The 25,028-nt window shown below is 48.5% G+C and overlaps 1 protein-coding gene across 1 annotated transcript in view; it reads left to right on the top strand.

Moving 5' to 3' along the window:
• LOC311511204 (uncharacterized protein) overlaps positions 1 to 24,711 on the top strand; it is a 39,225-nt gene extending 14,514 nt beyond the window's left edge. The window contains exons 4-5 of the mRNA XM_084611600.1: positions 20,769 to 20,882; positions 23,346 to 24,711. Of these exons, the coding sequence (XP_084467726.1) occupies positions 20,769 to 20,882; positions 23,346 to 24,307 (1,076 nt within the window). The 3' untranslated portion in view covers positions 24,308 to 24,711. The remainder of the gene's footprint in view (positions 1 to 20,768; positions 20,883 to 23,345) is intronic.
• Positions 24,712 to 25,028: the final 317 nt, after the last annotated feature.

Here is a 25,028-nt window from a genome sequence, read left to right as displayed (position 1 = left end):
AAACCGATCATTTTCCTGAAATTTAAGTAACCAATCCTAACATATTGTAACATGATTATGTAACCAGTTATATCCCACCACCTTAATTAGTTTACATCCAGCAAAATTAATTATACAGCAGACAGGAACAATCACAGAATCAGGCAGAGATTATACAGACAAACAATAGCAAAGTGGGAACTATAATGACAGAACAATACAGAAGTGAGGATTTCACATCCCAGGTATTGATCAATGAGTTCTTGCCACACAGGATGCTATCAAACGAAGTTTCCTTTTACATCTTCTAGGCACTTCCCTTTCTCTGGGGGTGATAGGCATTATCAGGATAGGATTGTATTCCTAACAGCCCAATAGCACCTTCTTTCAAAGTGACTAGTTTGGGATGTGAGGATGTGACCGGTTGCTTCCCAGCTTATGGCTGCTTCTGTTGCTTAGCCAAAGGCCTCAGCCTAAGAACAGGGCCTCAGACTGTCACAGTAAGAGAAGGACCTTACACCGGCAGACAGTGATTTTGATTCTTCCTTTTATACCTCTAACTAGCCAAGTGATAAGAATACACCTAAATTCTTAGAGTCTAGGCCTTTACAGACAGGCCTGAATATCTATATCCTAACAGTGAACATGAAATGATAGCTTTTTTTATCCCAAGGAAAGAAAGGAGTGAGAGCAGCAGAATAAGGACTTCTAAAAAGCAGACTTCAACAAACTAAGAGAACTGGTAGGTACAATCTTATGGGAAGAAAATCTAAAGGAAAAATGTCTTCAGGAGCCTGGCAGTTTGTCAAGGAGTCAATATCAAAGTCATAACTGCAAACTAACCTGATGTGAGGGAAAGAAAGAATAGTAAGAGGCCAAGATAGCACCACATTAGCTCTTCAATGACTTGAAAATCAAAATGGAATCCTACAAAAAGTGGAAACGTGGACAAAAATGTGGTGGAGGAGTATAGAAGGAGAGCACAAGTAAGTAGTGAGAAAATCAGAAAGGCTAAGGCACAAATGAGTTATGCCTAGCAAGCACAGAAAGGTAATAAGAAAAATTTCTATAAATACATTAGGAGCTAGAGAAAGACAAAGGAAGGTGTAGCTCCTCTACTTAGGAGGGTGCAAAAACTAGTATCTGAGCTTTCTTGATGTCATAAGTTATTTAATGCCTATTTTACTCCAGTCTTTACTAAAAGGGTAAATTTTGACCAGATACTTAACACAATATTAACCGTGAAGGGGAAGGAAGACAAGCCAAAATAGGGAAAGAACAGGTCAAAGAATATTTAGATAAGTTGAATGTATTCAAGTCATAGGGCCTGATTAAATTCATTTTAGGATCCTTAAGAAACCAGCTGAAGCAATCTTGGAACCATTAGCAATTATCTCTAAGTACTCCTGGGGAAGGGATGAGGTCCCAAAAGCCCGGAGAAGGACACGTATCTTTAATATGTATCTTTAAAAACAGGAACAGAAAGGACTTAGTGAAGTCAAGACCAGTCAACTCCTACTTCAATACCTGGATAGCTATTGAAACATATTAACCAATCCATATGTAAGCACCTAGAGAATAATAGTGTCAAAAGTTATAGCCAGCATGGATTTGTCAAGAACAAATCATGCCAAGCCAACCTAACTTTGTTCTTTGAATGGGTTATGCTAGGGCTCCCCTCCATCCCCCTCTTGGTTCTTGTCACCCAGGCAGAAGGCCAGAGTCCAAGGTGCAGGCAATGTGATGTTTATTGGGGTTAAAAAGCAGCATAACCATAGTTCTGTACACCAGAAGAGCTTTTCCTTCCCCTTCCTACCCCCCTCCTTTTTAGTAGGCTTAATTATACCTGTAGTGCACGCCCTTGGCACCACCCCTGGCCATCTACAGTCAAGTTCCATTTTGAAGGATCTTGAGTCTGAGGGCTTTGGTACCACCTCTTTTGTACCCCGTGGGAGGGGTAGGGAGTGAGGTTATGTACCAGCCAGGGTTACCTTTTCTTTGGTTTTTTGTGTGTCTTATAGTTCCCCTGTCCTTCCCAGTGCCTGTTGCCCCTCCCAACTGGTTGCTTGACCTTGTCATGGGAGAGGAGTTGGGCGGCCGTCAATTACACACTCACATATCAAACTCGCACCGTATCTAGCAACACTTTAATTTTATTTCTTATCTTTTCTCATTATACTAAAAAACTGTATGTGGCTGTAGGCAGAAGCAACACACAGTATCTTTGTTCCTTGTTCACATATGTGAACAAAGATATAAGACACAATTGTATGTTAAAGACCTCAAAATTCAAACAGAATTTTGGGTTTTGTTTGCCTATTTCAGGACTAACACTCCACCCCTTTTTTTTCTTTGGGATCCTCCTGTCCTGGAATCCTGGAAAAGCATAGGACATATTGTGGCACATTTCCTGATAGGGCCAGGCATAAAGAGGAAATGTGTTGGTGCTCCATTTGCCCCACTGCCCCCTGTGCAGTATAAGTGCCCTGCACCTTCCCTCATACAAACTTACCACATATATTTCAAGTAGTATTTCAGATCCCCTGTAATAATGGACCCAAGAAGATAGGGTCAAGGTTATCTGTTACACTTTTGTGGTAACATTACATAACATTTACTATTCTATTACATTACTTATATGTTACAATTAGTGGTTGTGCTTTGTGGGTCTGTGGATGGGGGGGGGAAGCAGTAGATTTGATATATCTTGATTTTAGTAAGGCTTTGACATAGCCCCATGTGATATTCTCCTAAGCAAGCTAGAAAAATATGATCTAGGTAGATCACAACTACTCTTTCAGTACAGTCTTTAAACTAGTTATCAATGGTTTACTGTTCAGCTTAGAGGGTGTATCTTGTGGGGTCCCACAAGGATAAGTTCTGTGTCTAGTACTATTCAATGTTTTCATTAATGACCTGGATATTGGAGTTGAGAGTATGCTTCTAAAGTTTGCATATGACACCAAGCTGAGAGGGGTTGCAAGCACATCGGTGGACAAAATTAGAATTCAAAATTACCTTTACAAATTGGAGAATTGGTCTGAATGAACAAGATTAATTTCAATGAAGGCAAGTGAGAAGTGTTTCACTTCGGAAGGAAAAATCAAATACACAGCTATAAAATGGGGAATAACTGGTTAAGTAGAACTGCTGAAAAGGATGTAGGTCTTATAGTGGATTACAATCTGAATACGAGTCAACAATATGATGCAACTGCAAAAAAGATAGTGTTCTGGGGTCTACTAACTGTGATTTGATTTGTAAGACACTGTAATTTTCCCACTCTACTCAACCCTGGTGAGGCCTCAGTTGGAGTACTATGTCCATTTTTTGTGCCATACTTTAGGAATGATGTGGAGAAATTCAAAATAATCCAAAGGAGAACAACAAAAATGATGAAAGGATTAGAGAACCTTACACAAATGGAAAGGTTAAAAAAACCTGGCACGTTTAGTCTTGAGGAAAGAAGACTAAGGGGGGGACCTGAAAATAGTCTTCATATATGTTAATGGCAATTCTTAAGAGTACAGTGGTCAATTGATCTTTGTCCACTGAAGTTAGTAGAATAAGTAATCATAGTAATTAGGTCTGTCAAGAAATTAAAAAAATTAATGGCAATCGTACAATTAATTGCTCTGTTAAACAATTTAAATATTTTGAATGTTTTCTACATTTTCAAACATATTGATTTAAATTACAAGACAGAATAAAAAGTGTAAAGTGCTCACTTTATATTTTTTATTACAAATATTTGCACTGTAAAAAAACAAATAGTATTTTTCAATTCACCTAATTGACTGTAGTGCAATCTCTATCATAAAAGTTGAAATTACAAATGTAGAACTATGTACAAAAAATAACTGCATTCAAGTACAGAACAATGAAAAACTTTAGCGCCTACAAGTCCACTCAGTCCTACTTCTTGTTCAGCCAATCGCTCAGACAAACAAGTTTGTTTACGTTTGCTGCTTGTTTACAATGTCACCTGACAGTGAGAACAGGCATTCACATGCCACTGTTGTAGCCAGCATCGCAACATATTTACATACCAGAAGCGCTGAAGATTCATATGTCCCTTCATGCTTCGGCCACCATTCCAGAGGACATGCATCCACGCTGAAGACGTGTTCTGCTTAATAACTATCCAAAGCAGTGTGGACCTGTCAAGGTTCCTTCCGCACTCTGAACTCTAGGGTACAGATGTGGGGACCTGCATGAAAACCTCCTAAGCTTACTTTTACCAGCTTAGGTTAAAACTTCCAAGGTACAAACTATTTTCCTTTTTCCCTTGGACTTTGTTGCTGCCACTACCAAGCGTCTAACAGGTATATAACTGGGAAAGAGCCCGCTTGGAAAGTCTTTCCCCCAAAAAATCCTCCCAAACCCTACACCCCCTTTCCTGGGGAAGGCTTGATAAAAATTCTCACCAATTTGCATAGGTGACCACAGACCCAAACCCTTGGATCTTAAGAACGATGAAAAAAAGCATTCAGTTTCTTACAAGAAGAATTTTAATAGAAGAAAAAGTAAAAAGAATCACCTCTGTAAAATCAGGATGGTAAATACCTTAAGGGTAATTAGATTCAAAACATAGAGAATCCCTCTAGGCAAAACCTTAAGTTACAAAAAGACACAAAACCAGGAATATACATTCCATTTAGCACAGCTTATTTTCTCAGCCATTTAAACAAACAGAATCTAACATATATCTAGCTAGATTACTAAGTTCTAAGACTCCATTCCTGTTCTGTTCCCGGCAAAAGCATCACACAGACAGAGAGAATATTTGTTTCTCCCCCCTCCTGCTTTGAAAGTGTCTTGTCTCCTCATTGATCATTTTGGTCAGGTGCCAGCGAGGTTATCCTAGCTTCTTAACCCTTTACAGGTGAAAGGGTTTTCCTCTGGCCAGGAGGGATTTTAAAGGTGTTTACCCTTCCCTTTATATTTATGACAGGACCAATGCATGTTCATTTCCATTATGAGTAAGATGCTCCCAGCAGAAGGTTGATTTTCTTTTTTTGGTGGTTTGGGTTCTGTAGTTTCCGCATTGGAGTGTTGCTCTTTTAAGACTTCTGAAAGCATGCTCCACATCTTGTCCCTCTCAGATTTTGGAAGGCACTTCAGATCCTTAAACCTTGGGTCAAGTGCTGTAGCTATCTTTAGAAATCTCACATTGGTACTGTGACAAAGTTCCTATTCTGCCTTGGTGGGTCCTGCGCTTATTGGCGGATTTGCTCGCCTCAGAGATTTATGGCAGCCCTCAGTTTGGCCACTTTTGCTAGTGGCTCAAACCTGCCGTTCACTCAGCTAACCTCATCACTGGCCAGCATGGGGAAAGGGAGGAGAACAATCCCTGCAGTCTCTACTGGTCCACCTAGTGGGTCATGGGACAGGCCAGGGACCTTCCCCTCTGGTGGGACTCACAGTCCAGGTCAACTCCTCTTGTATCAAATAGGAAGTTGGGGGGAACCCGGGCCCGCCCTCTACTCCGGGTTCCAGCCCAGAGCCCCGTGGATCGCAGCTATCTACAGTGTTTTCTGTAACAGCTGCGTGACAGCTACAACTCCCTGGGCTACTTCCCCATGGCCGCCTCCGAACACGTTCTTTGTCGTCGCTGCAGGACCTTCCTCCTGATGACACTTATACTCGTCTGTCCTGCAGCAGTACACGTTCCCGCTCTCAGCTCCTTGTGCGCCTCTTGCTCCCAGCTCCTCGCACGCACCTCACCAACTGAAGTGGGGTCCTTTTTAAAGCAGGTGCCCTGATTAGCCTGCCTGTCCTAATTGATTCTAGCAACTTCCTGATTGTTCTGGAACAGCCTGTTTTCTTACTCAGAGAAAAGGACCTGCTTAATCTGGGGCTAATACACCTACCTTCTGTCACTCTCCTTTAGCCTTCGGGCTTGATGCTGCTAGACCCTGAGCTCTCTCTGCTGCAGCTGCTGCTACAGCTGCTCCCCTGGCTGGGCCAGACACCAACACCCCTTCTCTGCTACCTGGTTGCTGGCTGGCTGGTGGACCCTGCGCCCCCCCCCCCCAAACCTCTGTTGCTGTTCCTGCTGCAGTCCCTTGGGAGGACCTGCTGGCCCGCTCCCCGGAGGAGGGGAGTGAGGGACCCCTGCCCCAGCCATTGCTACGGCTGTGGACTCCACCACCTGTGAGGGGTCCTTTCTGCCTGCCTGTCCAATGGACTGCTACCTGGAGTTGCTGGAGCTGCTGCTGCCTTTGCTGCCTGGGAGCTGCTGGACCCTAGAGGAGGAACACAAAGAGGATCTTCTGCTGTTGGGGAAGCACGCAGAGACTCTGCAGACCACTGTGGAGGGGGCCATCAAGGATTGAGTAACTTTTGAACTGTGCTCTTGTGGTGGGGGTTTTGACTGTATTTGTGGGGACTTTCGGGGGTGTGGCGTGGAGCCTGCCCCTGGTCCATCTGTGTGTCCCCCCAACCCCTGCCATCACCACTGTCCCTTCCCTCACCTGCGCTCCTCCCCACTGGCTGCTTACTATCTGCCTCGGTTCCTGCCTCTGGGACTCAACTGCTTGCTTGGCTTGCCACACCCTACTTCCACCATGTGGGCCAGAAGCAGTAGCCAGCCTAAACAGACTCTTTTGTACAGGCGCACATGCACCCTCCCCGGACTACCCACAGCTACCCCTGCAGTAGTCTCCCCCTCTCCCCTTGCAGCCATTTGCTCCTCCCCCCCCCCTTTTTTTTTGCCCCAGCCCCCTGCTAGCTCCGGTTTGTTTGCCAGCTCACCCTTTTCCCTCTGCAGCCTTTGTTTGCCCTGCCCCAGTCCTGAAGCTAACCCCTTGGTTTCTCTGCCCCACTCCCATCCTGGTTGTTTCCCTCCCCCTGTGGCTCTGCCCTTGCCATGATTAGCCCCTCCCTTCGTGCGCCCATGCCCCCTCCCATGCCCCTCCCCTGTTTTGAGTTTGACCCCTATCTCACTGCACTCCCCCCATGCTGTTATATTCCCCGATCCCCTAGTGCAGTTAGAGGAGCTGGAATCCCATTCCGAGTCGGTGACTAACACCCCTCCCTCCCAAGTCCTTGATAGCCCCCACTGCATCCAGCCCTCCCCTTCTGGCACCCTCCTCCCCTGCCCGCAGCCTACTGGGGAGGAGTATTGACCTGCTTCTCCTTATCCCTCCTCCATCTTCTTGTTTCTACTCCGTTCTCCCTCACCATTCATTATGGTGGGTGGGGCCCCTCCAGCAGACCCAGCCACCGCCTGCCCCCCTGTCATCCCCCCTAGCCTTTACCTCAGCTGCCGAACCTCCTGGTATTGCCCCCGCTGGGGCACCGGTGGGCAACAGGGTGACCTCCGCTGCTGCCACATCCCTTGCCCCCTCTGACTCTTAGGGGAGCCCCCCGCAACTGGCGGGAAGGGCCAGGGCAAAAAGAAGGGTAAGGGCCCCACCAAAAAAACCAAGCCCTCCATGGCAGGGGCTGCCCCCACTGCCGCAGCCCTGCCACTGGCCACGGTGTCCCTCCCCGCTGCTCCCTCCACCAGCTCTGTGGGTGCCCCTCTCCTTGCCCCCAGGGCATACGCCCAGGTGGTGGCAGCCACCTGCCGCTACGTCATCTCTGACCACCACCTCTGCTACCATCTATAGCGGCCGGGGCCCCTTCCCCAGCTTGACCAGGAAGCACGGTGTCTGTTGTCTCCTGGTACCCACTTCACCCCATGTAGAAACCTACATACGGGCATTGGCGAGGTGGTGGGGTCCACGGCCATCGTGGTGGCCTCCAAAATGTACTGAAAGGTTGTCATCTTCCCAGCATCAGAGGCCGCCTCCCAGGAGGCAGTGGAAAAGGGCCTGGTGGTAGGTAGAGGGGGGGTGTTCATCCCCCTACAGCCGCTAGAGGACCTGGGCATCTGAATAGTCCTGACTTCTGTCCTTTCCTTCCTTTCCGATGCTGCCCTGTTACCGGCCCTCTCTACCCTGGGAAACCGATCTCCATTGTTAGCCCTCTCCCACTGGGCTGCAAAGACCCCACTCTCCATCACATCCTCATGTTCCATGGGCAGGTGCAGCTTCAACTGCCGCTGCTGGCGCATGATGGAGAGGCGCTCGAGGGGTCCTTCCTGGTCCCCTACTAGGGGGCCAGCTACCAGGTACATTATTCAATGGGGGAGGCCCAGTGCTACCTCTGCTGGGCAATGGGGCACATCCAGAGGGACTGCCCCTTGGCCCGGAATGGAGGAGTGTCTGGGACCCCCGAGCCCTGGCAGGTCGCTGGCCCCGTCATCGCCAGTGCCCCTGGCTGCCTGGAGCCACCCCTCCTCCTTCCCAGCCCACCGCTGCTCCCCCTCAGGCCCAAGGAGCACCTCCCCCAGTACGCCCAGATGAGTGGGAGCGCCCCACCTCTGCTGCCTGCAATCTGGTGGGACCTGTGGAGGAGGGTGCGGTGGGGATACTGGCAGGCATAGGAGAGGGCCCACCCCAGGGGGAATCTTTCCTCCCTTGTGCTGCCTCACCATTACCTCCCTGACCCAACTCCTGTTAGCCAGCCCCTAGATGATGCCATGGAGGGCTGGGCCCTAGTACAGGGGAAGCGGGGCAAGCAGAAGACTCAAGCTCCGCTCCTTCCGTCAGATGCGGAGGCCCCCCGGAAGACCAGGAAGGGGGGCACCGATGCCGAGCTTTCTGCCTTGCCCACGGGTGTATTCCATGCACTGGCTGGGGAAGATGTGGCAGCACCGGGGAGAAGCGTCACCCCTCCACTGGAGTCCCTTCCTACGGAGGCTCCCAATGGAGCCCCTCCTGCCCCCTTAACTTCTGGAGCCTCGAGGCGAGCGTCGCTTCAGGCGCTGGCAGGGAGAACTCTAGGGTGGTGGAAGTTGATCTCCCTTCCATCTACGAGGAGATCAAGGCCCTGGGTCTGACCCTGGTCGCCCAGGGGGAAGACGACCATCTGCCAGCAGGCCTCGATCTAGGCAACCTCACCCCGCCCTCCCTTTCCCCATGCTCCCTTCTCCTAACCACTGCTTCTGGTCCAACCTCCAAGGGTCCCCTGGAGTCTTCCATCTTCCCAGCCACAGGTAGCGCCCTGCTGATGGCTGCCGAGCCTACTGAGGCGACGGCCAGTGCCTCGCGGCCAGGACCCAAGTCACCAGGGCACCCCTCATTGGTGCAGGGCAACTGACCTCCTTCCCGGTTGGGGGCCCCACCAAAGATCATCCACCTCGTGATGCCATGGCTATCACACCCGCCGCAGAGCCTGAGTCCAGCATCACTGGGGACCCTCTTCACACTCCCCAGACCCCTGAGCCTGACCGAGAGGGGCCACCTCCCAACGGCCCAACTACTTGGGCCCAGGATCCTGCCTCTGCCCCTCTCCCCGACTTGTTCCTCACCCCTCCCCTGCCTCTGATGCCAACCTGTGCCTATCCTCTCCACTTCCTGTGATGCCATTGCCGCCCCTAGGGCCATCTCCTTCCATTTCCCAGAGGATGGCCCCCAGGGAGCAGCCTTCATGTTCCCCTGTCCTGACCCACTAGGGGCTGCTATCTTCCCTCTGCTGCCCCCAATTGAGCCGGGTCTGAGGTGGGCTAAGTGGCACCAACCTATCAGGTGCCATGTCGGGAGTCCGCCCCTTGCCTGCCTGTCTTGGTGGGCCACAGGGCTGCCCCTCCGGAGAAAGGCCGGGGGCCCCCCATACACTGAGAGAAGAGCTGTGGGAGTTTCTTGAAGACGTCTGTGGCTCCCACAACAAGGTGCAGCTCGCTCTCCAGCTCTTCACCAAATCCTTCGGGCCACAAGGGCCCTTATGGGGGAGGGTAAAAGGACTGGGAAGCAGGCCACTGCAGCCTACCAGCGGGTCTTCGGCTTCCATGACTCCTGGCTCACCTACAGGGTAGGTCACGGCTTGCTGCACAGCCCAAGGGGGACCATGAGCGTCCCTGCAGGCGAGGATCCCCCCCCCAGCCCTCCTCACAGCACCCATCATCTTTGCAACATTGAACACCTGAGGCTGTAGGATGGGTCTCCACAGGTGCCAGGTGCTCTCCTTCCTTCAGGACGGGGGTACTCTGTGGTTTTCCTGCAGGAGACCTATACGGATCTGGCTGCTGAAGATAGCTGGCGGCTGGAGTGGGGGGACAGGGTCTACTTTAGCCATCTCACGGTTCGTACAGCTGGAGTGTCTACCCTGTTCTCCCCTGACATATGGCCCAAGGTGCTGGGGGTGACCGAGGCTGTGCCGGGCCACCTGCTGCAACTCCAGGTCTGCATGGAGGGGCTCATGGTCAGCCTCATTAATGTTTATGCCCGAACATCAGGACTGGAGCGGCTGCGTTTCTATTAGCAGGCATCTGCCTTCTTCGGCTCCTTGGATCCTTGCGAGTGCCTTGTCCTGGGTGGGGACTCTAACACCACCCTCGAGGAGCGGGACCGCTCGTGAGCAGTGCCTGGCCATCATGGATGTCCTCCAGGAGATTGTCAACCATCACTCCCTGGTGGACATCTGGTGCGACCACCACCTGGACAACGTCTTGACATTCACCTTTGTCCGGGTGGAGGCCCATCAGTTGCACCACTCCCAGTTGGACTGCATCTACTTGTCACGCTTCCACCTTTCATGGGCCCACTCCTCCAGTATCCAGCCAGCCCTGTTTTTGGATCACCAACTAGCCACCATGACAGCCTCTCTCTGCGTGGAGAGGCCAGGGCCGACCTATTGGTATTTCAACAACAGCTTGTTGGAGGATGTGGGCTTCGTGGCATCCTTCCAGGAGCTCTAGCTGGCCTGGTGAGGGCACAGGCATGCTTTTCCCTCAGCACGGCAGTGGCGGGATATTGGGAAGGTGCGCACCCTGCTCTTCTGCTGCGATTACACCCGGGGTGCCAGCCAACGGAGGGATGCGGCCATAGAGCAGTTGGAACGGGAGGTCTTAGAGCTGGAGAGGCGTCTGGCTGCCAGCCCCGAGGATCCATCCCTCTGTGGAGCGTGACGGGAGAAGCAGGAGGAGCTCCAGGCCCTCAAAGACCATTGGGCCCAGAGTGCCTTTGTTTGATCCCTCATCTGCCTCCTTTGGGAGATGGATCACGGCTCCCGCTTCTTCTATGCCTTGGAGAAAAGGAGGGAGGTCAAGAAGCATGTCACCTGCCTTCTGGTAGAAGACAGCACCCCCCTCATGGATGCGGCAGAGATGTGTGGGAGGGCCAGATCCTTCGATGCAGGCCTTTTCTCCCCGGATCTGACCGATCCTAACGCTTGCAGAGTGCTCTGGGATAGGCTTCCGATGGTCAGTGCGGGCGACCGAGACCGGCTAGAGCTGCTTCTCACTCAGGCCGAGTTCTTGGAAGCCTTCCGCCGCATGCCCACCAATAAATCTCCAGGCATGGATGGGCTGACCATGGAGTTCTACCATGTGTTCTGGGATGTTCTTGGCCCGGACCTAGTCACCGTCTGGGCCGAGTCCTTGCAGAGCAGGGTCCTCCCTCTCTCATGCAGGTGAGCCATGCTCACCTTATTACCGAAGAAGGGACCTCCACGACTTACGGAATTGGCATCCCGTCTTGCTCCTCAGCACGGACTACAAAGTCATAGCGAAGGCCATCTCGCTGCGGCTGGGGTCTGTGCTGGTGAACATGGTCCACCCAGACTAGACCTACACTGTCCTGGGCCATACCATCTTTGATAACCTGTATCTGGTCCGGGATCTCTTGGAGCTTGGGTGTAGGGATGGTCTGTCATTCGCCCTCCTGTCCCTGGATCAGGAGAAGGCGTTGGACAGGGTGGACCACGGGTATCTCCTGGGCACTCTGCAAGCGTTAGGCTTCAGACCCCAGTTTGTGGGCTTTCTCCAGGTGCTGCATGCCTTTGCAGAGTGTCTGGTCAGGCTCAACTTGATCCTGACCGAGCCGGTCAGCTTCAGGCAGAGAGTATGGCAGGGATGCCCCCTCTCGGGCCAGCTGTACTCTCTGACGATCGAGCCCTTCCTTTGTCTCCTCCATTGGAGGTTGACGGGGTTGGTGCTGCGAGAGCTGGAGCTGTGGCTGGTCCTGTTGGCATACGCTGCCAATGTGCTCCTCGTGGTCCAGGACCTGGGCGACTTGGCATGGGTGGAGGCTTGCCAGGCAGTCTACGTGGCAGCCTCCTCTGCCCTGGTCAACTGGGTCAGGGTGGTCGGGGACGGGTGGCAGGCGAGCTCCCTCCCACCCATGCTTCAGGCCATCCTGAACGTGGGTCTGCTGTTCTATCTGGGCATTTACTTTTCTGCCACACATCCGTCTCTGCCAGAGAACTGGCACGGTTTAGAGGGCAGGGTGATAGAGCGGCTCCAGAAATGGACAGGACTACTCCGGTGCCTTTCCCTTCGAGGGAGGGCATTGGTGCTCAATCAACTAGTCCTGTCCATGCTCTGGTACAGGCTCAACACCCTAGTCCCATCCCCGGGCTTCCTGGCCAACCTCCGGACATCGATTCTGGAATTCTTTTGGCCAGGAGTGCACTGGGTCTCTGCAGGGGTCCTCCATTTGCCCCTGGAGGAGGGAGGGCAGAGCCCGAAGTTTCTATGCAGTCAGGTCCATGACTTCTGCCTCCAGGCCCTGCAGAGGCTCCTTTATGGTGCAGGTATTCTGGTGTGGAGAGTACTGGCCCACGCCTTCCTGCGCCGCTTCCAAGGGCTCCGATAGGATCGGAGCTCCTTTATCTCAATCCGAGAGTTCTTCCGCGAGACTTCTCTGGGCTGCCGGTCTTCTACCAGGCCTGGAAACTCTTCTCAGTGACCAGGTCTGTGGCAGCCACCGAGGGGGCAGATCTTGCAGAGCCCCTGCTACACAACCCCCAGCTCTGTGTGCAGGTGGCAGAGTCCCCCTGGGTGCACCAGAGGTTGGTCCTGACAGAAGTCCCCAGAGTTGGAGACCTCCTGGATTACGACCAGGGAGAAAGGCTGGATCCCTGATGCTCGCTTGGCGCATGGGGCTCTCCAGACCTCATACTCCCCAGCGCATACTTCAGGAGGTGAGGGCCGCTTTACTGCCCACTGCTCAGGCCTACCTCAACCAGGTCCTGCGAAAGGGCACCCCCCATCCACCCTCCACCCCAGGCCCTCTGGACCTTTTCATTGGGCCCCAGCCCCATGGACTCAACTGCCCCCCCCGCGCCCCTTCACTGTGAGCTGGCTGCACAACTTGCAGCCGGTTTGTTTCCAGACTGCACCAAGAAAACATCTATACACGTTCGTGCTCCACACCCTTCACTTCCTCACCCTCGTATCTCGCCCTGACACAAAATGGCAGGACCTCCTGCCACCTTTAGAGGGTGAGGAACCCTGGTGGGCCAGCCTATACTCTACCCTGGTCCCCAGACCTGGTGGGGATATCAGTTGGTGGCTCCTTTACGGGGCCATGAGCACGGGCATGTATTTGGCACAGTTTACCCTGTCCCAGACACCTGTCCCTTCTGCGGTGTGAGGGAGACCCTGGTGCACGTTTACTTGGAGTGCTCCAGCTTGCAGCCCCCATTCCGGCTCCTCCTAGATATTTTGTTATGTTTCTGGCTACACTTTTCCCCTCATCTGTTCATCTCTGCCCTCCCTATCCGTGGCTCCACAAAGTCACGGGACCTCCTTGACAACCTTCTCCTAGCCCTGGCCAAAATGGCCATCTACAAAACCAGGGAGAGGAGGTTGGCCAATGCGGTTTCCTGCGACTGTGGGACCTATTTCCGTTCCTCAGTCCATTCATGCATCTGGGCAGAGTTCCTCTAGGTGGCGTCAGCTGGCTTCTGGACGCCTTCAAGGAGCAGTGGGCGCTGTCCAGGGTTCTCTGCTCGGTGTCCCCATCAGGTTCCATTCATTTAGCCCTATGACTTCAGTCCCGTTCCTGTTATCTCATTAGTTGTCTCCCGCACTTATTTGGAATCCCGGACTTGTGGATCCTCTCCTTAGGTTGTGGGGGAGGTCCTTTAGTAGTGGGTGGGCAGAAGCCCGCTCACCTCCTGGATACCAACAGGATCACTCCCCTGTAGCCATCTGGCCTGACCCTGTCACAGTACCTTCTTTGCGTTTTGTCAATCTGCAGTGAAAATGTTCTTAAAACGTTGAACATGTGCTGGGTCATAATCCAAGAGCGCTATAACATGAAATATATGGCAGAATGTGGGTAAAACAGAGCAGAACACATATAGTTCTCCCCTGAAGAATACAGTCACAAATTTAATTAACATATTTTTTTTAATGAGCATCATCAGAATGGAAGCATGTCCTCTGGAATGATAGCTGAAGCTTGAAAGGGCATGCAAATGTTTAGCATATCTGGCACATAAATACCTTGCAATGCCGGCTACAAAACTGCCAAAAATGCCTGTTCTCACTTTCAGGTGACATTGTAAATAAGAAGCCAGCAGTAATATCTCCCATAAATGTAAACAAACTTGTTTTTCTTAGCAATTGGCTGAACAAGAAGTAGGACTGAGTGGACTTGTAGGCTCTAAAGTTTTACATTGTTTTGTTTGTGAGTGCTGTTACGTAATAAAAAGAATCTATATTTGTAAGTTGCACTTTCATGATAAAGAGATTGCACTACAGCACTTGTATAAAGTGAATTAAAAATATTACTACTTTTGTTTATCCTTTTTTCAGTGCAAACATTTGTAATAAAAATAATATAAAGTGAACACTGTACATTTCGTATTCTGTGTTGTAATTGAAATCAATGTATTTGAAAATGTAGAAAAACATCAAAATATTTAACAAATTTCAATTGGTATTCTGTTCTTTAACAGTGTGATTAAAACTGCCATTAATCGTGATTATTTTAGTCACAATTTTTTTGAGTTAATCACATAAGTTATCGGTGATTAATCAACAGCCCTAATAGTAATGAAGGACTGAAAGAGACCTTGAAGGTCATCAAGTTCATTCCTCTGTGCTGGGGTAATTTGGTCCACTGCTTAACTACTCTTAGTGAGGAAGTTTTTACTAATGTCTAGCCTAAATCTCCCTTGCTGCAATTCAAACCCATTACTACTTCTCCTGTCTCTTCAGCCGGGTCCTTAATGAGCTAACTATGCAGCAATGGGGATTGAAACTTTTTCCTAATGTCTAACCTGAATCTATAAGGATAGTTATGCTGTGGAATAGGCTTCTAAGTGAAGATGTGGATTCCCCATCATTGGAAGTTTTAAAAAGCAGATTTCACAAACACCTGTGAGGGATGGTCTAGGTTTACTTGGTCCCGTTGTTATCCGGGCTTTTCAGAACCCACAGCAGGGGCAACTTAACTATTTCACTCTATGTGGTGTCAGTAATAAATCAATAGGAACAGAGCAATTCTGTCTGATCAAGAATTAAATGCAAGTAAGCATGCTCTTGTCTAACACTGCAGTTTATTAGATTTAAGGACACACAGACATAAGCAATAAGTTTAGAACATCCCAGATATTCACCTAACATCTAGAACAGTATTGAATAATTAACAGCAGATTCACAATGGCCAGTTGCTCACCCACCGGGGAGAAAGGGTATCAGGAAAAGGAGGAGTACTAGGCAGAGACGGGCTCCACCTAACAAAGAGAGGGAAGAGCATCTTCGCAAGCAGGCTGGCTAACCTAGTGAGGAGGGCTTTAAACTAGGTTCACCGGGGGAAGGAGCCCAAAGCCCTGAGTTAAGTGGGGAAGTGGGATACCGGGAGAAAGCACGAGCAGGAGCGCGTGAGAGGGGAGGGCTCCTGCCTCATACTGAGAAAGAGGGACGATCAGCAAGTTATCTCAAGTGCCTATACACAAATGCAAGAAGCCTGGGAAACAAGCAGGGAGAACTGGAAGTTCTGGCACAGTCAAGGAAAGATGATGTGATTAGAATAACAGAGACTTGGTGGGATAACTCACATGACTGGAGTACTGTCATGGATGGATATAAACTGTTCAGGAAGGACAAGCAGGGCAGAAAAGGTGGGGGAGTTGCATTGTATGTAAGGGAGCAGTATGACTTTCAAGTATGAAACTACAGAAAAACCTGAGAGTCTCTGGATTAAGTTTAGAAGTGTGAGCAACAAGGGTGATGTCGTGGTGGGAGTCTGCTATACACCACCGGACCAGGGGGATGAGGTGGACGAAGCTTTCTTCCGGCAACTCACAGAAGTTACTAGATCGCAGGCCCTGGTTCTCATGGGAGACTTCAATCACCCTGATATCTGCTGGGAGAGCAATATGGCGGTGCACAGACAATCCAGGAAGTTTTTGGAAAGTGTAGGGGACAATTTCCTGGTGCAAGTGCTGGAGGAACCAACTAGGGGCAGAGCTCTTCTTGACGTGCTGCTCACAAACCGGGAAGAATTAGTAGGGGAAGCAAAAGTGGATGGGAACCTGGGAGGCAGTGACCATGAGATGGTCGAGTTCAGGATCCTGACACAGGGAAGAAAGGAGAGCAGCAGAATATGGATCCTGGACTTCAGAAAAGCAGACTTTGACTCCCTCAAGGAACTGATGGGCAGGATCCCCTGGGAGAATAACATGAGGGGAAAAAGGAGTCCAGGAGAGCTGGCTGTATTTTAAAGAATCCTTATTGAGGTTGCAGGAACAAATCATCTCGATGTGTAGAAAGAATAGTAAATATGGCAGGCGACCAGCTTGGCTTAATAGTGAAATCCTTGCTGATCTTAAACACAAAAAAGAGGCTTACAAGAAGTGGAAGATTGGACAAATGACCAGGGAAGAGTATAAAAATATTGCACAGGCATGCAGGAGTGAAATCAGGAACGCCATATCACAACTGGAGTTGCAGCTAGCAAGAGATGTTACGAGTAACAAGAAGGATTTCTTCAGGTATGTTAGCAACAAGAAGAAAGTCAAGGAAAGTGTTGGCCCCATACTGAATGAGGGAGGCAACCTAGTGACAGAGGATGTGGAAAAAGCTAATGTACTCAATGCTTTTTTTTGCCTCCGTCTTCACGAACAAGGTCAGCTCCCTGACTACTGCACTGGGCAGCACAGTATGGGGAGGAGGTGACCAGCCCTCTGTGGAGAAAGAAGTGGTTCGGGACTATTTAGAAAAGTTGGACAAGCACAAGTCCATGGGGCCGGATGCACTGCATCCGAGACTGCTAAAGCAGTTGGTGGATGTGATTGCAGAGCCATTGGCCATTGTCTTTGAAAACTCATGGCGATCAGGGGAAGTCCCGGACAACTGGAAAAAGGCTAATGTAGTGCCCATCTTTATAAAAGGGAAGAAGGAGGATCCTGGGAACTACAGGCCAGTCAGCCTCACCTCAGTCCCTGGAAAAATCATGGAGCAGGTCCTCAAGGAATCAATTCTGAAGCACTTAGAGGAGAGGAAAGTGATCAGGAACAGTCAGCATGGATTCACCAAGGGAAGGTCATGCCTGACTAATCTAATTGCCTTCTATGATGAGATTACTGGTTCTGTGGATGAAGGGAAAGCAGTGGATGTATTGTTTCTTGACTTTAGCAAAGCTTTTGACACGGTCTCCCACAGTATTCTTGCCAGCAAGTTAAAGAAGTACGGGCTGGATGAATGCACTATAAGGTGGGTAGAAAGTTGGCTAGATTGTCGGGCTCAACGGGTAGTGATCAATGGCTCCATGTCTAGTTGGCAGCCGGTGTCAAGTGGAGTGCCCCAGGGGTCGGTCCTGGGGCCAGTTTTCTTCAATATCTTCATAAATGATCTGGAGGATGGTGTGGATTGCACTCTCAGCAAATTTGCGGATGATACTAAACTGGGAGGAGTGATAGATACGCTGGAGGGCAGGGATAGGATACAGAGGGACCTAAACAAATTGGAGGATTGGGCCAAAAGAAATCTGATGAGGTTCAATGAGGATAAGTGCAGGGTCCTGCACTTAGGACGGAAGAACCCAATGCACAGCTACAGACTAGGGACCGAATGGCTAGGCAGCAGTTCTGCGGAAAAGGACCTAGGGGTGACAGTGGATGAGAAGCTGGATATGAGTCAGCAGTGTGCCCTTGTTGCTGAGAAGACCAATGGCATTTTGGGATGTATAAGTAGGGACATAGCGAGCAGATCAAGGGACATGATCGTCCCCCCCATTCGACATTGGTGAGGCCTCATCTGGAGTACTGTGTCCAGTTTTGGGCCCCACACTACAAGCAGGATGTGGATAAATTGGAAAGAGTCCAGCGAAGGGCAACAAAAATGATTAGGGGTCTGGAACACATGACTTATGAGGAGAGGCTGAGGGAACTGGTATTGTTTAGTCTGCAGAAGAGAAGAATGACGGGGGATTTGATAGCTGCTTTCAACTACCTGAGAGGTGGTTCCAGAGAGGATGGTTCTAGACTATTCTCAGTGGTAGAAGAGGACAGGACAAGGAGTAATGGTCTCAAGTTGCAGTGGGGGAGGTTTAGGTTGGATATTAGGAAAAACTTTTTCACTAGGAGGGTGGTGAAACACTGGAATGCGTTGCCTAGGGAGGTGGTGGAATCTCCTTCCTTAGAAGTTTTTAAGGTCAGGCTTGACAAAGCCCTGGCTGGGATGATTTAATTGGGGATTGGTCCTGCTTTTGAGCAGGGGGTTGGACTAGATGACCTCCTGAGGTCCCTTCCAACCCTGATATTCTATGATTCTATGATCATGTTCTGGGGTACATGCACCCCTCAAATCTGAAACAACCCTGTCATAGACCAGGGGGCTGGAGTTGATGACTTCTTGAGCTCCCTTCTACCCTTACATTTCTGTGGTTCAGGGCTTTCTCACATGCTGTTCCTTGCTCTTTGGAGGAACTCCTCATAAACATCCCCAAGCCTACCTGGTTATCCTCCTTCCCATCCCTCCATACAACTCCCTTGTTCTATGAAGCCTAGAAACACATAACAAAGGTTTGGCAGGTTGTGTGCTAAGATCACTATCAGGATTACAAATGTTGTCTTACTGTTTCCTTGTGCTTCTGCTCTCACTATTGAGGGCCATCGCACCTGTATTTCCTCTCTCTGATCCAGCAAGGGCACCCACTCTCAAGCTGCCCAGCTGGCACCTTTCTTGGGTAGAAACCCACATCTCTCTGCCTACTAACTGTTGTATCTCCAGGCTGCACTGCTCCCTGCCTACAGTGTGAATTCCCCACTAAGGCAGATCCTCTTCCTCAGCAGGCCTGCTTTGTCTTCCTTCCTCAGAGGCTATGAACAGCATAAATACCCCTAGTTAAGTTATCAAACAGCCCTTTCCCAGCAAACAATGATTGTCAAGGCAAAGTCATTACAGAGAGAATATATTAAAAAAAATAAAAGAACATATACTCATGCTAATAAGCTTACCAGAGATCACCCCAACCCCATCAATGGCTCAGGCAGGTGAACAGACCTTCAAACCTCACCAAGAGTTTTCTGTGGTCAAAAGGTACTGGTTGTTAGCTCAGAACAAGCATGCCCATGCATCTGTAAGTCACCCTTTTATCCAGTTTGGGCCTCTGAACTCGTCTTCCTGAGGGTGCAGCTTCCATCGGTTTGATGTGGAGGTGAGAAGTTGCCTTCCCCTCCCCTCAAGGATTTTCTAGGTATCCCACTTAACTTGTCTAGGACATTATTTCAAATGGTCCTTTGAAGCTCATAACACTTCCTAGGGTTCATGTTTGCCAGGTCTTCTGCCTGGAGATGTTATAGACTATCCCACAGTAATAAGTGTGCACACATATTGTTAATGCAGTGAACTCCTACGATAGTGAAATTTATTCAGTAAGGTTTGACTTAATTTAGTAAGGATGGTCCAGAAAATTGCTCCGGTGTCTGTGTGTATCCATCTGTCCCTTGTTTTTTTCCTAGATTGTCAGATCTTTGGGACAGAGACAGTTTTTTGTTCTCTGTTTGTAGAATGTTCATCAGAATTGGATACTGGTCCATGACTGGCACTACAGTAATAGGAAATAATAATGGGGAGGTTCTGGGCAGTCGGAGGGAGGGTGTTAGAAAGCCGGGCATGGGAAGGTTTGGGGCAAAGCGCTTCTGTGAGCCTGGACGGCTGAGAGCAGTGGTAAGGGGTTGGGATACCATTGAACAGCTGCTATAAGAAGTTAGGATGCTGTGGAGGGCTGAGAGAACTGGAACTCAAGGATCTGGAAGGGTTGGTGCTGGTTAGAGAAAAGGGAGCATGGGTGCTGGGTAGCAGGTGCCCCAGGAAATAGGGGTGCTAGCAATGGGAGGGAGCAAAGGGACACATTTCTGGTAGCAGCTCTTGGGGAATCAGGACCAAGGAACAACTGAGATGTTGGGATGATGGGGTGGAAATGGTTGGGGAGCAGGAAATTTGGGGAAACTGGTAGCAAGGAGTGCTATGGACAGTGAGAGGGGAGGGGAGGAGAGAACACAAGTAGTGGTTTCTCCTCGGGTCCTAAGAGGTATGGAAGGGTGAGAGCAGCTAAAGGAAGGTGTGTAGGGAGTCATAGTGATTAGCAGGGCAAGCTGCCTCTCTGTGGCCTTCCTCGTCTCTTCGAGTGCCAACTCCCTCAGCTGTCAGGCCTCATGCCTTTCCCCCTCCTGCACTGTCTGTGGGCCTGCCTCTGTCAGTAAGAAGCAGGTCCAGGGGACTTCCTCTCTGTCTAGAGTCTTCCCTTTCTGGGACATGGAGTTAGCTGCTCTGGGTTTTAGGAGTCCCTTTGATCATGAAGGTTTGGCTGTGTGCGTTCCCAGTAGATATGGGATCAGTTACATCCCTCATAAAAAGAGTGTCCTGCACTTTTGAGCATCTGGGGAGCTGACTCCAAGATTTTATTAATTTAAAATGGGCTGGGATTGAAATAACAGTTTTTGTGTGGGACATAAGTCCCATTAATTCACCTGATCTTCCTTGTCTTCTTTCCCCTGAGCAGGGTTTCCAGTTTCCAAACCTGATTTCACTTCCCAGCTGGAACAAGGGAAAGAGCCGTTGTCCCCAGATCTCCAGGGCTCAGAGGAAAAAGAGATCCTGAGAGGCATCTGCACAGGTGAGGGGCTGTTAAACTGTTAGTCCCTGAAGGAAACTGCTGGGATTCCCAACAAAGACCTTGTGAGATCTCTGGGTTCAGGATTGTCCCCAGCAGGTGTCATATCCTTAGGGCAGATATTGCTCATGACTTCCTACTTGGGCTTTCAAAGGATTAAAAAAATAATTGCAATGAATCGCGGGATTAAAAAAAAGTTGCAATTGTTTTAATCACATTTAAACAATAATAGAATACCAATTTAAATTTATTATAAATATTTTGGATGTTTTTGTACATTTTCCTACTTTTTGATTTCAATGATAACACAGTGTACAGTTGCTCACTTTATATTTTTATTATGGTAAAATAGATAAAAAGTCAAAACCTGAAGGGGCATACGAATGTTTTGCATCTCTGGCACTAAATACCTTGTGTGACACTGCACCCCATATTCATCGTAGTGGTATAATTAGGATATGATTGTGACATAATTATGGTGTATCTGGTACAAGATGTGTCTTGTGAGGTGTCTATGGAAAAGTTATGGTTTTCTGAATATGAATATCCTATTTGTATGCATGTATCAATTTTGTATCTGGAGTTTTGAATACTGACTAGGTATCTGTATTTCAAATGTGCTTGCTCTGGGTAACATCCACAACTAGCTTTTCAGGTACAACAATGAAGAAGCTAGACAGTGCTGATGGCACATCAGCAAAGAGGATGGACCATGGAATAACTTAGCCTTCCTGTGAATGTTTCAGCCAGCCTATGAGTAATGACTGCTGTGACTCAGCAAGGCATGCAAGGGCATGTGACCAGACCACATGAGAGTTGAACTTCATTTTGTTACCTGTATTTTTCCACAAACTGGGCTGGGAATTTAGCTTGAAACAAAGGGTTCCCGCCGTATAAAGTGACTATATAAGGTAGGGAGTGACATTATGACTGGTCTTCACTCCCCCAGAACTCAACTCCTGAAACAAGCTCTGAAAGACAAAGGACTTAAAATGGGGAAGGGGGAACCCATGCTGCACAGCAATTGCAGTCTGTGCCTTAAGAATCTGTAAGCCTGCTTGTGTCATCAGTCAGGGTGAGAAATTGCTAATTAGCATCCTATCTATCTGGCACATTAGGCTTAGTTTGCATTTTTGTTTAATATGCTTTGATTTCTTTGCTGTCACACATACTCACTTAAAATCTATCTTTCTATAGTGAATAAACTTGTTTATCTTACCTTACCCAATGTGTTTTAAGTGAAGTGTCTGAAAAATCTCAGCTCTGTAAACAAAGGCTGTTGCATATCTTTCCAACGTCAAGGGGAAAGTGACCTATATTGATGAGCTTACATTTTATTGATCCCTGTGCAGTGCAAGACAGTATAATACTGCATTTATACTCCAGTAAGGGTGCAGTGCTGGGGAATTGGCTGTTGTCTTCTGTCTATCCTTGAGTGGCTCAGGTAAAGTACTCAGGTAGCTCCGTTGAGTGTGTGGCACCACCTGCTGTCATGTTGGGCGATAACAGGGCCCGGAGAGGCTGGCTGAATCACCAGCAGAGCAGCGTGAGAGAGACCAGCCCAGCTTAATGGTTATGGGGGCAAAGTGATTCCCACAGCTACCAGACTGCACCCTGGGGATGACAACCTGTCACACCTTGCAACACCAGTTACAACATAAGTGTGAACAAAGTGTGAATGCCTATTCTCACTTTCAGGTGACATTGTTAATAAGAAGTGGGCAGCATTATTTCCTATAAATGTGAACAAACTTGTTTGTCTTAGCGGTTGGCTGAACAAGAGGTAGGACTGAGTGGACTTATAGGTTCTAAGATTTTACATTATTTTGGTTTTCAATAAATACACATAATTAACAAAATACACACACACAATTCTACATTTGTAAGGTGCACTGGTGTGATCAAGAGCTTGTAATACAGTACTAGTATTTTTCAATTCACATCACACTTTTTTGTTGATCTTTATTACAGTTCAAATATAATAAAAAATAATGTGAAGTGAACACTATACACTTAATATTCTGTATTGTAACTGAAATCAATATATTTGAAAATATAGAAGAAAAATCCAAAAATATTTATAATTTTCAATCGGTATTCTATTATTTTTTAACCACGGGATTAAAACTGCCATTAATTGTGACTTTTTTTTTTGTTTTTTTCAATCTAGTTAATTTGTTTTGCGTTAATCACTTGACTTAACTGCAGTGAATTGATAGCCCTACTTCCTACCATTCAGACTAACTCCTGCCAGTAGATCCCTCCCTGCACTCCCTTCTCTGAGTAGTTGGGTGGGGACTGGATGAAGAATTCATCCCTTCCTGTCTCCCCTTTGGGGAAGAGTTTGGGGAAATTCAGTGCCTATTCCTTTTTTTTTTTCCCCTCCCCATCTCCAGGTGTTCTTCCAGTTTTTTCTCCCCTTTTCCATTCCTGTTTCTGATGGTTTTTCTTTCTCTGTCCCTACAGGTGCTGGACTAGGGAGTGAGATCGTGGAGCAGAATCCTCAGCAGGAAGATGATGAGGAAGTGGAATCACATGGTGCATTATTGCAAAGATGCAAAGGGATTGTGTCCAGGAGTTGTGATCAGGGAAAAGCCTGTGAGAGTCAGCACATTCCAGAGACGTGGCAGGGAAACCAGCCAACACAGAAAGTTGGTCAATCTGGTTATTATCGGGGAACTCACAAATGTCTCAGGGAAACTACGGCCCTGCAGAGAATCCCCATGGGAGAGAGAAACACCACATGTGTTGAGTGTGGGAAAAAGTTCAGTAGGCGCTCACACCTTATTAGACATCAGAAAATCCACACAGGGGAGCGACCCTATGAATGCTGTGAGTGTAGGAAAACCTTTGCTCGAATCTCAACCCTTAATAATCATCAGCGGATCCACACAGGGGAGAAACCCTACGGATGCTGTAAGTGTGGGAAAACCTTCACTGAGCGCTCAAACCTTATTCAACATCAGAGGATCCACACAGGAGAGAAACCCTATGAATGTTGTGAATGTGGGAAAACCTTCACGCACAGCTCTCATCTTATTAGACATCAGAGAATCCACAAAGGGGAGAGACCTCATGAATGCTGTAAGTGTGGGAAAACCTTCACTGAGCGCTCAAACCTTATTCAACATCAGAGGATCCATGCAGGGGAGAAACCCTATGAATGTTGTGAGTGTGGGAAAACCTTCACTCGGTGCTCAACCCTTATTAAGCATCAGAGAATCCACAAAGGGGAACGGCCCTATGAATGCTGCCAGTGTGGGAAAACTTTCACTCGGCGCTCACACCTTATTAGACATCAGAGGATACACACAGGAGAGAGACCCTATGAATGCTCCAAGTGTGGGAAATTCTTCCGTCAGAGCTCAGCCCTTATTTGTCATCAGAGAATCTGCAAGGGAGTTAAAGACCATAAAAACATTGTCTAGGGCTAAGAAAAGATTTTGTTTTCCATTTGCTAATTTCCACATACTGAACTTTAAAGCAGCATTTGTGTCACTGTGGTCTCTCAACTCCTCCACTTGAGTTGTCTGCTTTTCCCTTTTGCAGCTCACCTTTCCTTGGGATGAATCCCACACTCTTTTTATCAACTCCTTTGTGCTATGTCATGGAGGTGTGTGTCTCTCCAATAGGAATGTCCATCAGCCCCAGGTGGGGTAACTAGGAGTGACTTCAACTAGGTACATGGAAGTTAAATTTACCTGGACCTTGACTCTACTAGGATTTTCCATGGAGTTAGCTAGCTTCAGTTCACTATCCTGATATTAAAAACTATGGCTGTGAATCAAATAAAATTAATTGCACTTAATCCTGAAATTAAAAAAAATGAATTGCATTTTTAATCACACCGTTAATAATAGAATACCATTTATTTAAATATTTTGGATGTTCAGCCACCATTCCAGACAAGCCCTGTAACCCCAAGTCAGCTGGCCTAGACCAGACACCCATTTTAATTGCAGTGTATACATACCCTTAGTGTCAAAATTGCAGCTTTCCCATCAGGGAATCATGCCCCAATCTCCCCTGTGATAAGTGGGCATATCATGATACTAATGTGGAAGGAACTTGCTGCTTCCCCTGCACAGAGACCTAGGAGATCCAACTAGGTGGGAGTTGTTCTGGGGCTCTGCAGGATGGGGGTTTAGC

The sequence above is a fragment of the Lepidochelys olivacea genome (genome assembly GCF_965140295.1).
Source record: "Lepidochelys olivacea isolate rLepOli2 genome assembly, chromosome: 22".
In the NCBI taxonomy this organism is placed as follows: Eukaryota; Metazoa; Chordata; order Testudines; family Cheloniidae; genus Lepidochelys; species Lepidochelys olivacea.
The sequence above is the reverse complement of the archived record's forward strand: the minus strand, read 5'-3'. Positions and strand labels throughout refer to the sequence as shown.